The sequence below is a fragment of the Talpa europaea genome (genome assembly GCF_964194135.1).
Source record: "Talpa europaea genome assembly, chromosome: 7".
In the NCBI taxonomy this organism is placed as follows: domain Eukaryota; kingdom Metazoa; phylum Chordata; class Mammalia; order Eulipotyphla; family Talpidae; genus Talpa; species Talpa europaea.
The window spans coordinates 39277065-39292427 of NC_140074.1; the positions used below are offsets into that span (position 1 = coordinate 39277065).

Sequence of the window (15363 nt, forward strand, 5' to 3'; positions counted from 1 at the left end):
CTCTTGGAATTATAAGTAACTCCCCTCTTCCCTCTAAGTCCTTCATGCCACACAGCAGGAAGTTTATGTGATGAGCTGATGATATGCAGAACAGCATCTCAAGAAAGCTCAGTATAAAATGCAGGTTTCACCTATGGGAGCAAATACAGGATCAGAAAAAAAATAATTAAAAAACCAAAATTAACAGCCAACTACAAATCAGAGACACTCTGCAGGGGAGGAGGAGGGAGGGATTTGAACAGGGGAGGGAAGCGCACAAGGGACTGTTGATGGTGCCCAGGTGAATTGGTGGTGGGGATTTTACAGGGACCACACCTGAGAGGAGAGAGCATACATTGTACAAAAATGGACAATGATGCAAAATATATATAAATAAACAAATTTTAAACTTAAAAAATAAAATGCAGGTTCCTTCTGATTGAAATTGTGCTACTTGAGCTATATTCTTAGGTGCCCTGGAGGCCAGCCAATACATTATCATCTTTGCCAGCAAACACATATTGAGTTCTAAAGCACAAATTTAGAAATGAAATTTTGTAAGCAAGACTACAATAGAAAACTCGAGATTTTCTTTTGTTCAAAGTACACAGGCTTCAGGGAAATCTGTTTTTGCCCTGCTTGGTGCTATAGGCTTTTTGTGTAGCAGGTAACTTCACTGCAGTTTTGACTAAAGTCACTCTTACTCCTTCATCATTAGAAGTGTTAATGAAGTGTTCACTTATCAAGGCAAATTCAGATTTCAGATTTAGCATAGATCTCTATGCTAAATTTGGAAATGACAGAGATGTCACGGACAAGACAGTGACCTTTTCCTTTCTAACACTCAAGAGTGTGAAAGCCAGAGGTTGAGGAAGCAGGCATTGTAACTTACAACAGGCTGGGCCTGTTTTATTTAAAAAAAAACACAATTAAAAAACAGTAATAATCTTCCCTTGGCATTCTGAACTTGAGATTTTATGGAGCAGTTTGGCTCTGATGATTCATCACCTTGTTAGCCCTCAATTTTTACCCATCTAACTTTGTACGGCTTTTAAAATAAAATGTAAAGAAACTGCAGAACAATAAATCTAGCTATACTCTTGGAAATAGCAAATGACAAATCCTCCTCCTCATCCTGCGGCACCATCTTTAATTCTTGGAAATAATCAATTGGTATTTGTAAGTAGTGCTTGTTCTGAGTAATGGAACTTCACTGCTGCTAAATCTTTTTAAACCGTATTTTTAGTGCCTTTCTTTTGAGTCTGTCATGAGGGAAACTGGCCCTATTTCCTGTTCTGTTGAGAAATGTGACAAGCATCATTTCATTTTCTAATTCTTTGTTGCCACATTTTAAATGGATACTTTTAATTAAAACCGTGGCCAAGCAGATATGTCACATCAGACTGTGAAGACAATTTTGCTGATCTCAGCTTTTCAAGTTGGCAGAGTCTTTTGTTTTATAGGGAGAGTTTAGTGCTTAGGGTGGTTTAATATATGTAAAATTTCCCTAGGAAGAAAATATTTGGAATGCAAATATTTGCTGCATTCTGAGTTTGATGACCTACAAAGCTTTTGATGACCTACAAAAATGCCATTGTAATCTGTTCAATATTGTGTTTGTGCCTCTTCAATATTCGCTATAGGTACTTCCAGGTGATGGGTGATGACAAATCAAAGCTAATGGGAGAAATAATCAAAAACTTCATTGAATCTGTTGCTGGAATTATTTATTGTATAATTTTCTAGAGGCAAGTTAAATTTCCTGGAGAAATTGGTTCTTCCTCCTTTATGGGTCTATGATTGGGATCAGAAGATTAGGTGATAAATTCTAGTTTTACTCTATTTTAGAAAAGCCTTTCAAAGGTACTACCAGTTTAATGGCTAAAAATGACAAGGTGGAAATTAGAAATCAATGGAGCAAGTTCACACCCCCTCGAACATCTTCCCATGCTGAGTGAAGCTGATTAGTTACCCAGAGTCTAGTGATGAGCTATTTGGTTTTGTGAAGTGGGATTCATTTCATTTCCTCTTTGCTGTGCCTCTGTCAATGGCAAGTCCCAGATCAAATTTGCATAACACAAACTAAAAGATGTTTTAAAAAATCAATTCCAGAGTTTCTTAAGACTGTAGGTTTGTGAGGTGACCAGGAGGGGTGGGGGAAGGGGAGAGGTGAAGGGGTGAGAACAATGGGTGAGAGTGAGCACAACAGACTACCTTGGAGGACTATGGGTGCTTTGGTGGTGGGTGCACAACAGTGACCACACCTGATACTGTCAGAATATTAGCAAGGATGTAAAACAATGGTACTTCACTAACAATAACACCACAAAGGGTATATGGCTGTAGATGCCAGGCTGCTCACAGCCTCCCCCTATCCCCCACCACCCCACACCCCAGAGTCTCCCTCTCAAGTGTCCTACCTCTCTCTCACTCCCTATCCAAAATACTCAGAGAATAAGACAATCATCCTGGCTGACTCAATAGTTAGGACTTTAAGTGTGAAAAGGAGGCATAGGAATAATTATCTAAGTTACATGAAAATTGTAATAAGGGCTCAACCTGATCTAATAAACAGAGGAAATAGCAAGGGAAAACAGGAAGAGAATTATGAGGGTAATTTGAGAGGTTTAAATACAAGTCCTTAAGTGGTTTATACTTTCCTGGACCACACATCAGCTCAGCATTAATTGGAAGAGATGATTAGAAGCACTTAAGATGCTGCCTAATCAAGCCCAGCGCTGTTTCCTTTTCTAAATAACCTACGGCCTTCACTCCAGATAAAGATGAATCTTTGATCCAGCTATTCTGTGCCTAGTATCTACTCAAAGGACATAAAAACTCTAATTTTAAAGGAAAACTGCACTCTATGTTTATTACAGCACTATTTACAATAGCCAAGATATGGAAACAACCTAAATGCCCCAGAACAAATGGACAGATCAAGAAGATGTGGCATATATACACAATGGAATACTACTCAGCCATCAAAAAAGATAAACTCATGCCATTTGTGACAACACGGTTAGAGCTGGAAGGGATTATGCTAAGTGAAATAAATCATAAGGGAAAAAGATAAATATTGCATGGTTTCACTTATGTGCAGAATATAGAGAAACCGAACAAAGGGTCAGGAAAAAGACAAAACTTACAGTCAGACCATAGATCTGAGGCATAAAGCAGGAGAGGGCATGGGAAGACCAAAATAGAGGAGGCAAAAGCACAAAGGGCTATGGTGTTGGGTCACTATGGTGGTGGAAGAAGTACAGGGATTACACCTGAGGGGAGAAATCAAATACTAGCCAAAAATCAACAAAGACGTAAGAAAATAAATAAGTTATTAACAACAGATGATGAGTCTTTGAGACAGAACCCAGTGCCTGAATATTAATTGCCAGCTTGCTATTGCTCTTAAAGGCAATTTAAAAATGTTTCCTGGGACCCAGTCTATTGGAACAATGGCTAGACTATAACTTAGTTTTTTGGTATCTTCTTACTTGGTCCCCATGTTCTAATTTTTTATAAGACCTCTGGATGAACTGCCAGGCCTCCAAGAGTCCAGGCCTTTTGGGGGTGTGTGCAATTTGGGGGGCTGTGACTTAGTATGGAGAAGGAAATGGAGTGAGAATCTTGCATTCACTATCAGTTTTGAATGTCTTCTTCCTGTGTCATAATTCCTCTGTCAAGTTGAGAAATATTGGTTTCATTGCTATTTCACGGGAGCTTATCAAGCCCGGGAAGTGAGGACGGCGTACCACAAAGGGCTTGGGAGGACTCAGAGAAACAGGAGCTATTCACCTTGGATGTACTTTTACAAAGAACTCTGCCTTGCTCACAGCTGCTGAGTTTAACTCTGTTAGACAACAGTGATTTTATAATGCCACTATAAAGTTTTCAGAACCCTTATAAAAACTACGAACATAATAGTAAGTAGATTCCTTTCAAACTATCTATTTTAGTCTGTGCCAAGCATACATGACAGAGAAGAAACAGCACTGATAGGAATTCTGAGGAGCCCTGGTTTGAGAAATATTGGTCATTAAATAATTTAGGGAGTTGGGATTCTCAGAAAATAATTTATCTTCCTGGCCCTAGCTGTCTCATCTATAAAACAGGTAGAGGGATTGGGATTATTTAGTATTATTTTAAGCATGGCTGAACAGTAGAATAACTTGGGTAGCTTAAAGTTTTATGGATACCCAAGTTGTACCTAGACCAATAGAACAGATGCCCGGGCACAGCACCCTGGACATGGGTGTTAGTAGCCCCACAGGTTATTCTGAGCCTCCAAGTTGAGAACCACTGCAATCCACTCTCACATGTCTTTGGTGGCCAAATTTCTGTGATGTCATTCTGTGCTGCCCACTTGGTGACAGGACATATAATGGACCCGAGGACAGGATGCGCACAGCCTATTTTTAATGATGATTCTCTTTTCTTTAACTACTTTCTACCAAAGTCTGGAAGATTCTGCCTCACATTATGTGCAGACTGCATTGGCATTTCCAAGATGCAGGTGGTTCATCTGGGGCTGTCTTGAAGGGAAAAAGTTAACGTTTTATCTCATCCAAAAAAAAAAAAAGGTGACAAAGTTAATCTGCCCTCCAAAGTTTTTTGACAGCTTGTTAAAATTCATTTCAATTTTGAATGTTCATGTCAGAAAAGGGGACTAAACAGATTAATTTAATTGACCCATTGTCTTTCACTCTTGGCAGATAATTAAACATGCCTTCCCCAGCTAAAGATTGGTACTCTGACAGTAGTTGCTGATTTTATCTTTGTCCAAACTACATTGCCTACTGGAAGATAAGAAGTAAAGAAGGCATAGCTTGGCACAAAAAGACCACCCTGCCTGATAAAACAAGCCCCCCAACCTATGGCCTACTCCGTTGTCTAGACAGGAGACACGACATAATTTGGTTTTAAGTTTTCAAAGTGGACAAAATGCTCATTGTGTCTGGATGAATAGCAGGGATTCCCGCTTGTTAAATATTTGGTTGTAATAAAAAGGAAAACTGGTCCTTGTTTGACTGATAGACTCAGAAACAAAGTTTTCCCTTTGGACCGGCTGCAGTGGAGAACCACCCTCAGTGCTGCTTCCCGACTTGTGACTATGCAGCTCGGAAGGGCAGTATGCAGGGTTTTGTGTTTTGTGCTTGCTGGTTTGGGGAATTCTAATAATTTTGTTCTTGAATTTGTGTTCTGTAAAGGAAGTCTGGTGGTACAATGGAACATGTGCAGTGGGCTTGGTGCCTCAGTCCATATGCTTCACGGGATCTCAGCTACCTTCTTCTACCTTGGCTGTCCTCACCAGCCAGTCTAATGCCCCAGACCTGCCGGGGCAGTGACAGTGTTGTGTCCCCTCATCTCCCTCCATGCCTGGCTGGGACTTGGGTACAGGCAAGGGGTGGATTAGGGATTGGGTGTTGCTGGGCACATCAAGGCAGGGCATGGAAGTGCCCATGTCACTTGGCAGTGACATGGTATGTTTCATGGGTGACTTGACAAAAAGTCATACCCACACCAGATACCAAGAACACTGCCACATATTTTAAAATGCCACTTTCATTAAAACTAAGGATGGTGGTATTTTTATTGCTAGAAAACAGATTACTAAGGCTCAGGTAATTTAAGTAATTTTTCCCAAGTCAAATTTTTCCCAAGCCGATGGTTCTGGGGAAAACAGACTGAACATGATGGTTCTAGAATGAATAGCTAGCTCATCTGCACACAGAATCTACACTTTTCACTATCTTACTGGAACTCCTTTCTTTGAAAAATCTTAGTGGTAGAAAACTTGATCTTCTGAGAACAGATTCTATTTTTAAAAACTGGCAGAAGTCATTTGTGACCAAGCTTTAAACTATTTGAGTTTTGGGTATCTGAACTTAATTTTGATCAAAAACATATTATGAAAACATAGACTCTTTTCCTTGTGATCTACAAATTGCTGAAATCAGTCTTCCAGACACTTTTTGGGCTCTGGTGGCAGCATGGCAGTTAGAATTCCCCGGGGGATGACTTTAGAGAGATGCTCTTACTTCTGAGTAAATTCATGTCCATATCTGACAGCTGTGGCATGTCAACAATGGAAATGATGACCTGGTGCCTGGAGCACTTTTCTTACGGGGAGAAGATGCATGACTTTCAAGTAATGCAAAGGCTCTAGAGGAACCTTGTATATGGTTCAATCCCATACTGTGCATCGGGACTAGGCTGAGTTGGGGACCCTTAATCTTATATAGACTAATACATCCCTAAGTGCAAGAGGAAGCTGCCCAGTCTCCATTTCTTTTATTCTTCATTGGCCAAGTCGAACCCTTTCATTGATTTCTCTGATCCTGTTGGTGATTATACATACCGTCTTCTTTCCAATATGTAGCTCAAAATTGGTTTTAATCTAATATATAGCTCAGAGTTAATTTTCTTAGTGAAGAACTGTGAGAATAGCTCACTCAGCCATTCTTGGTGCAGAAAATACTGTTGTGAGGGAAGGGGGAGACAAGGGGAGGGGACAGAAAAGCGACGAGAGAGGTGGCTGCATGGCACATTTTTAGACTGTAACTGGTGAGAAGTGACTTCACTTGCAATTTGCAATGTGCTTCTCTAAGCAAAATTTCCTCTCCAAACTCGGAAAGCTCTGTGGCATGCCTGAGAATAGCCACCTCCAGCTGCTCCACCCTCAACTAACTCACCCTTTTAACAGTTAGAACTAAGCTGGTTGGAACATAGCATTGCTACAATTTCCATAAACACATGGTATGCTTTTTCCTGGAAAAAAATCTGTCGGCCAAATATGGAGAGGTCTAAGATGAAAGCTGAAATTTAGAAGCTACACTTCAAAGTAAAATTTGTCTATTTCCTAAAGTTTCCTTTCCAAAAAAATGCATTTCATATGGAGGCCTATATTTACAACATCACTAAACACAGTTTCTTGGAGAAAAAGCACTCAATGGGGATGCCAAGATCTCTGTTAGAACAGCGAAGGAAATTGTCTGGGAGGATCTTTTCTACCTTGAATTGAGAAAAATACTAGTTTCTGATAGAACAAAACAGAGACCTAAAGGTAACATTTTTTTTTTTAAACAAAGGAATCAACAAAATATATCTTAAAGGATCAGACCCAGAAAGTAACGCAATAATCAGCAGATAACTACCAAAAGTTTTTTGTTATTAATAACAATAGTCATGCTGTCTGACCTCATACTAATTGTTTGAACAATCTGATGAAGCAGGTTTTTTTTCCCCCTCCCATTTTATAGAGGGCGAGCAGACACACACACACACACACACACACACACACACACACGCGCGCGCAAGCTAATTCGAGTAGGTCGCCAGCCAGGTAGTGGCCGGGTGGAGTTAGGCCTGCAGAGCAGCCCCCAGCTCTTCAATACTGCTTTGCAGGCCTTGAGCTAGAACCTGGGAAATGAGCGACTGGCTCTCTGATTACCATGGCTTTGTTGGAATGGCCACCTCCTTGGAACTCGATGGTTCCAAAAGCGTCTGTGGGGCTGAGTTGAGTGTGCTTGCTGATGGACCACTTCTCGGACTGGATGTCATTTCGGGATAGGCGACTTTCATTTTTCTCATTCTGAAGAACGGAGATACTGGGAGTGAGGCCGACATGCTGGCCTATGAGACGCCCGCAGCAACACCTGTAATGTGAGAGTTAAAGTGAACCTTGTGGTAACTGCTGTCAGATACACATTCATGCAACCCCTGGAGAAATTCACATGCCCTCACAGCCTACTAAGTCAGTTTTTAGGAATTCCACAATGTGGTTTGTGTCAGGCAAATGGTGAACTCAGAATTTACCTGACATGCATATCTCCTCCTGTCTACCTTCCTCATTTTCTGAGAGCTATACAGGCCGCCAGGTGCCTCCTACCCCTTCCCACCCACACCTTCAGCACCTGCCATATTGTTCAGGAACCCCTGAACAAAGCCCTCTAGATTTTTCTATTTCTCTCCCCTCCCATCTATCAAATCTTGCACGATGAACTGAACAGTTTAAAGGGGAGAATTCAAACATGCACATTTAAATAAGGAATCTCACTCGTATGCGATGTGACTCACGACCTAACTTGTCTTTTCCCAATTGACATTCATTGTCAGCTAACCAATTCTAAGAATAAAAATCTGCAGGCTTAAGTGTTCTTGAGGAAACAATGAAAAATATTATTCATGAGATAATCTGGAAAATTAAAATTCACTCTTTATATCAGGAAAATGTCCTTCATACTTACTTTACTATTGTTACTAATAAGACTGATCCATAGTAATCATTCATTAAATACAATAATGTGGTATCCATTTTAAGGATTTAAATAGTGTAGATCTGAAGGTCAGATATTTGTCTCAAGGTTATACAGGTTACACAATTATATATCATATATATATATATAATTCACATGTATTAAACTGCTTTATTGTGTTGCCTTTTCATAAGGGCATTTCCAGACATTCCTATCTTGATCTTCAGGAAGGCAATTAGAATACTAGAAATGTGGTTGAATAGGAACCTGGAGTTCTTCAGTTTAATTAGTAATTTGTTAGGAGTCCTATTTAAAAATCTCCTTTCCATGACAGCAGAGCATGTGGGCATAAAATAAGGATGTTGATAAAATGTTTCAGAGGGAAAACCAATAACCATACTTAAAAATATATATTACTTGTTCTTATAGTGAGTGATTAATTCCTTCCCAAATGGCATATCTGTTACTCTGTACTGGCTCTTAGAGAATTAAGGGCACACAGTGCATGCTATGTGGTGCATACACACCAGATTGCTGCAAAGATGTCCAGTAACAATAAAAAATTATCTTTAGTTTGACATTGGTTCCCTTGCAATGGAGAGTGTTTACGATGGTAGTTTTACACCTGTAATTGCTAATTCATGTTCTGGATACATTATAGAGACAGCAAGATTACCTATGGGGGTCTTTGGTGCTGGGTATGATGTGAACACATTCTCTTTTATAAAACGCTCTTTCTATCCAGGATTTCTGAGCCTGGAAAAAAAAAAACAGTGAAACAACCTTTTAAGTATTTTTGACTAGGAAGCAAAATTTCATAATCACATAATGGACTGGTATCTTATAAACTGAACAGAAACTAGTTATTTCACACATAAATACTGCCTATCATAAAATTAATCGCTCCCAAATTGGGTTACTTAACATTCACATATTGAAAGTTAAAGGAAATGGTCATAACATAAAATTATCAGTGATGGAGTCATGTAAATTCATAATGATTTAGAATGCTAGAAAGATTGTTATTTACAGGGAAAATGAAAGACAGAGAGCAACATATTTATAATCTTACAGATAACAAGACATTCAGTGCTGGGGTGAAATATATCAAAATAAATATAGCTTTCATGGCTGACACTTGTATTAGATTTTCCTTGTAGAAGAAAAACAAATGGTGTGGGAATTATAAACTCAAAAGTCCTAATCCATCACTATGCTTCTAGAATCCAAATTAACGGTACTTAAATAGAAGGGGAAAAAAGAAATGGAAACATAATGAAGATAAATGTCTTCATCACACTGCAGAGTTTCACAGGTAATGCTCCTGAATGAAAGACACCACTTTTTTAATGCATCTCACATGCTTTTAAGCAAAACAAATTCAGTTTCTCAGAATGGGCAGTCAGGACTGTCCATCTGAGATTGGGTCTGCAGAAAGGTAAGGGCAGTTTTGAAAACCAAACCATCTTTGTTCCAAGGCAGAATGTCCATCCTGCATCTCTTTACTTTGTTATTTACCAGCATTTGAAATAGAGAGGGGCATTCCATGAAATCTAGTAAGCTTCTCAGAGAATTCTTTCTCGAAGCATTTAAGGAGGAAGTGGTCAGACAACCCACAATCTTATTTCTCTGCGGCATCATCTTCTCTCTAACACAGCATCAGGACTAGATTTGACTCTTAAAACATATACTGCCAATTTGGGCCTCCCTAGTGGTGCAAGGGCTGCTCCCCAGGAAGCAATCCGCAGCCTCTGCAGCACGAGTTCGATCCCCAGCCGGCCAGGGAGCAACACATATGGTGAGGCAGACCTCTCCTATCTCACCCGCTGCTCCCCTCAGCAGTATATTTCAGTCAGTTTGCCTGTTCTGTTCCCCACTCTGTCTCTGGTGAATCCTCTCATGCCCCACATCTCTGGCCTGTACTCTAGTTCTTGCATGCATGCATAAATAAATAAATCTTAAAAATAAAATAAAATATATACTGCCAAAGCATAGCCCAGATGCTAACTTGGCCTATTCCACTGACCTGTTACAAGTCCCCATTTGTTAGCCATGACTGTAAGTGATATTGACTCTGCAAGGGCACAGGTGTCTATGCACAGGTCTGGTGGCCTCTAAACCCTTCGTCTCATACCTTCCTCCTCTCCGGATGGAGAATCATACAGTGTGTAATACAGAGGCTGTGGCTGTCCAATACTTATGACAACACACATTTTATATTTTAAAATTCATTAAATTTACTTATTAATTTCTTACATCGTTGTTCTTTTTGGACACTATTTGATTTCTCCCATTAGGTATAGTCCCTGTAGTTCTCCCACCACCACAGCACCCGTGATTCATCTCCATAGTCCCTTGTGATCTTCCTTCCCCTGTTTTGACCCCTCTCCCTCCCTTTCCCTGCTGTACTCCCGAGCTCCATGGTCAATTTGCAAGTTTTGTCTTTTTCGTGATTCTTTATTTGGTTTCTTTATATTCTGAATATAAGTGAAACCATGCAATATTTGTCTTTTCCTTCTGACTTATTTCACTTAGCTTAATCCCTTCTAGCTCCATCCCTGTTGTCACAAATGGCATGAGTTTATTTATTTTCTTTTGATCACTGAGTAGTATTCCATTGTGTATATGTACCATGTCTTGATCCATCCATCTGTTCTGGGGCATTTAGGTGGTTTCCATGTCTTGGTTATTTGTACACAGTGCTGCCATAAACACAGAAGCACAGCTTTTTTTCTGAATTAGTGTTATTGTACAATTCACACTTTAAAAGTAGCCATGTGAGGGATGCCGGATTGCTATGAAGGAGATGGGTCCTGCATCTATGGTCACAATTGGGCTGCATAATTTCTGAGTGTCTGTGCCTTGTCTGCATGAGTAGGAGCACGGATCCTGCCTCTGAGATTCTCAAGTGTCGGTGACTGACTGTGTGTGCATACCACGGAGGTAACATTTGCACTTCTGTTTGTCAGCTAGACATGAGAACAGCCCCAGTGTCTATTATCAAAGAGTTTTCTTCTCAAATATATAGGAAAGGCTAGTGGCTACATCCTTGCAACAGAAATGAGCTTAGCAGCACAGATAACCAGTCTTTATCTTTGTAAAAAAGCCTGTGAATTAAACTATTCATATGCTGTGATTTCTCCTAGACACTGAATTCTTTCATTGATAACATCTCTTGGCTGAAAGATCGTAAAAATATTCCTTACTGGATATTTGAAACCAATTCACCCTATACCTTAGGGAACAGAAGAGAGAGAGGCACTTTCCTTTTCTTTTTGTGGCCTACTTTGGCTAATATTCAGAAGGTTCTTCTGTGGGAGCATCTGGGAATTTCAGGGAATGCTGATCTGTAATTGCTGAGAGAAAGCAGGAATGGTGGTATCATGCATAGAGGTGGAGATTTGAAGCTAGAGTAAGTGGTGTGAGTGGGGGCTCTGCAGCGTGAACAAAGCCAAAGAACATCCTTGATTCTCAGTTTTCCACATCTAGGAAATGGGCACAACAATAACACCTGACATCCAGAGTTGTAATCATTATAATCCGGGTACTAGGCTTTCACTCAAGATGAACAACCAGTACTGGGCTGGTTGGTAACTGGCCTGTTATTAAACATTCAGATGAAGGCTCAGATGAAAGTGCTAGGAAATTGCTGTAGCAGATCTGGCCCAGATTGATCTCACTTTGCTTTGGGGAGGATACATTCAAGAAGGTCTGGTTGGTCACTAACAAGGTATTTAGAAAAGTTATTTAACTTCCCTGAGCCTTTTTATATGGATAATCATAATGACTTTGAAGAGTTGTATCAATCAAAGCAGGTGACTCAAGGAAAACATGTGGCACTTAGTAGGTGCTCTCTGGGTGGTAAGTGTACCTAATCTTTTTTCAAGGCTCACCATGTGCCTGGAGTTGTACCCTATCTGTATTATATCCATGGATGCTCCATAGAACACTGTGAGGGACATGCTACTATTATACACATTTTATCAATGAAGAAACTGAGGCAGAGAGATGCAGCAAAGAAGTTTTAAAGTCAGAGTTTAACCTTGAGCATCCTGACTTGAGTTCACACTCTTATCCACTGCTGCACTGCCTTTTCAAATTAGAAATTGATATTAAAAACAGCTGGTGTGGATGCCACCTAGGCATGTCTGGGTGTGCCCTGGATTTGGACAGAGTTGGACTTCCAGAGGCATGTCCTAGAGGGTTCAGACTTGTGTCATTTCCCCTCCCATCCACCCTGGCAGTCCCCACAAGTGGCTAAATGAACATTTTGTTCTTTCTCACTTCTTGGGATAAAGAATTGGGATGGAACATTAGAAAGACACCAGAATAGGAGAAAAATATCCAAGAAGGTGGGGCCCCTATTGTGGCTACAACAAAAAAATATAATCACAGCAGGACTCCCAACTTGAGACTCTGGGGAGCATGCCGGGTGGATCAGACTTCTCAAGGGCACCTTCACTATTTCTCTTACTCATGGAGCCCAGTTTCAACTTGGATGGCTCTGGAAGTTTTAAACAGATGGTATGTAGTAAGAGTTCCTATCTATTGATGCAAATTTATTTGCTAGTCTTTAAGTATAAATAATTTGACTTTTAAACAGTTTAACAACTTAATTTCCTTCTCAGAGGTGAAAAGTTACCTCAATGTTATTGAAGGGATTGAAGGTTAGGGTTTTTTTTTTTTTTTTTTTTTGTATTAGCAGATTAACCATTTCCCTTGCTACTACACAGAAATTAGGAGGACAAAAGAAACAATGTAAATTCTTTTCCATCATTCATAGTGAACTGAATTTTTTTCTCTCTTTTAAAGAAGAGTATATTATAAAAAGTATACAAAATACATAAATTTGGAATTCTACAAGATATCATAATTTGCTCTATTTGGACTTTGCTTTATTGTGCTTTTATTCAGGTCTTCAGTGTGGATAGATATTAGATTTTAAAAAATTACTCTCTTGGGGCTTCCTGGTGGCGCAGCCGTTGAGTGCTGGGTTGCGAAGCTGCCCGCAGCCTCTGCAGCGCTGGTTCCATCCCCGGTTGCTCCCTGGCCACCGGAGGAGGGTTCCACATGGCGTGCAGACCTCTCCTGCCACCCGCTGCTCCCCTCAGCAGTGTACTTTGGTCCTTCTGCCTGCTCTGCTCCCCACTCTGGCTCTGGTGAATTCTCTCACCCTCCCGCGCTTCTTACTGTACCCAGTGCATGTATAAACAAAAACAACAAACAAACAAACAAATAAATAAATAAATAAAACATGCCTCTTAAAAAAAAAAATACTCTCTTGGGCCTCCCTGGTGGTGCAAGGGGTTAAGACACAACCTATGAAGTTTGCCACAGCCACTGCAGCATGAATTCAATCTCCGGCCAGGGAGATTCCCACATGGCACAGCAGACCTCTCCTGTCTCACCCACTGTTCCCCTCAGCAGTGTATTTCAGTAGATCTGCCTATTCTGTTCTCCACTCTGTCACTGGTCAATCCTCTCACCCCCCCCCCCACAGCTCTGGCCTGAACCCCAGTTCTTGTATGTATGAATAAATAAATCTTTAAAAAAATTACTCTCTTGGGGAGGTTATATCTGATGTATAATCTTGATTTAACTTGTTCCCTAAGCTAATTTCTTTTTCTTTTGATCAAAGGCTTTGAACCACTCTGTGCTGTTTTATTATTGGCTTCAACTCCAACTGAGCTAGGTCAGAATGGCTATCCTCTTTGTTAGAAAGCATGAAGTAGTCTTGACATGCCATGTTTTTTTGCTGACCCTCTCATTCTCTTCTAATGCAAAACTTCAATGGGCAATGTGTCCTAAAATCTTTTCTTTTTAAAAATGCTTTGGAAGCCTCATGTGCTCTTAGAAAAGTTGGCTTCTATCAGTCCTTAGAATACCATTTCTGTACATTGTTTTCCAGAGGTAGAACAGTCACATCACCATGACTGCGTTTGTGAAGGACTATTTTCTTTCTTGTCTTTCTGCATTATCAGCCATGTGTGATGTGTAACTGCCAAGTGTTTTTCAAAAGCTAATAATTAAAGGATGTCTCATTCAAAACAAAAATGAGGACATTCACATTTTAAACAAAGTATAATGATTTTCCCTGAAGAAGAAAGTCAAATGGACAGTCACAAGAGCATCAAAATGATAGAAACTATAAAACAGCTGTAAATAGCACCTTAATGATTATAAAGCTTAAGTCATTTCATTTAAGCAGGTTTCAAGTCTTTTTCACAAGGGCTCTGCTACAATCCTGAGACCTCCCCCCAAACTATTTGACTCTGCTTACTATTCTCTGCTCACCAGCTCCAGAATCAAGAACTTCTCTGGACAGGAATGCTATACAAGGGCATATATCAAAAATGTATTAAATCTGACACAGAAAGTCTTAGAAAATACCAGCACATTACCCTTTCACAGGCCAACTGAAGAGAATGACAACAATCCAGACCAGTGCTCTCAAGATCAGAAACGTCCACTAACTTTATAGAAACAGCTACTTTCATTTTATTCCTTATTTTGACACTGACGTTTCAACTGTACGTCCTGTTACAGTCAGAACAAAAAACCAAAGACCCAAAAGGACTGAATGTGCATTTCGTTTTTGCCTATTTCTTTCCCTCCACACCTCCCAGGTATTCCTTTAGTCTTCCTTTAGTTCCCCAATCCACTCCAGAGAGTTGAACAAGAAGAAGTGAGCGAAAATCATTTTTACCTGAGCACTGACTGGGAGGTGACACAGGCAGTCCCACGAGCAGCAACTGTTGCTTTCATTTCGCTGTGGCTGGGACTGGTCATCCCGTTAATAATGCTCTTATGACCGCCCACTGGAAAAAAAGTCACTAGCCGGGCTCTTCCCCCAAGAGACGTTTCAAGTAAGCAATGAACTTGGGCAGATTAGCCCCTTGGAATGCGCTGCTGTGGGATTAGCCTCACTAAGAATCCCTTGGACATTCCCTCGCAGCCCTCAAACACTGCTTGATTTGAACATCTAATCTGACGCCAGAAGAAAAACAAATCCCCGGAGAGATCGGATTTAACTGGCACAAGTCCTGACAGGCCCTCCCCTCTCTTCTTTTTCCATTTTCAGAAAGAAGGCTTGTGAAAGTGTGATAAGGTGTTCTGAGTTCTGAAAAGT

General features: G+C 40.3%; 1 protein-coding gene across 22 annotated transcripts in view; it reads right to left on the reverse strand.

Moving 5' to 3' along the window:
- Window positions 1-15363, reverse strand: part of TRPM3 (transient receptor potential cation channel subfamily M member 3) — a gene marked incomplete at both ends in the record, with an annotated part of 743026 nt that overhangs the window by 237880 nt on the left and 489783 nt on the right. For all 22 annotated transcript variants that reach the window (XM_084237419.1, XM_084237416.1, XM_084237432.1 and 19 more), the window contains 2 exons: window positions 7430-7634; window positions 8911-8990. In XM_084237419.1, coding sequence (XP_084093545.1) covers window positions 7430-7634; window positions 8911-8990 — 285 coding nt within the window. The remainder of the gene's footprint in view (window positions 1-7429; window positions 7635-8910; window positions 8991-15363) is intronic.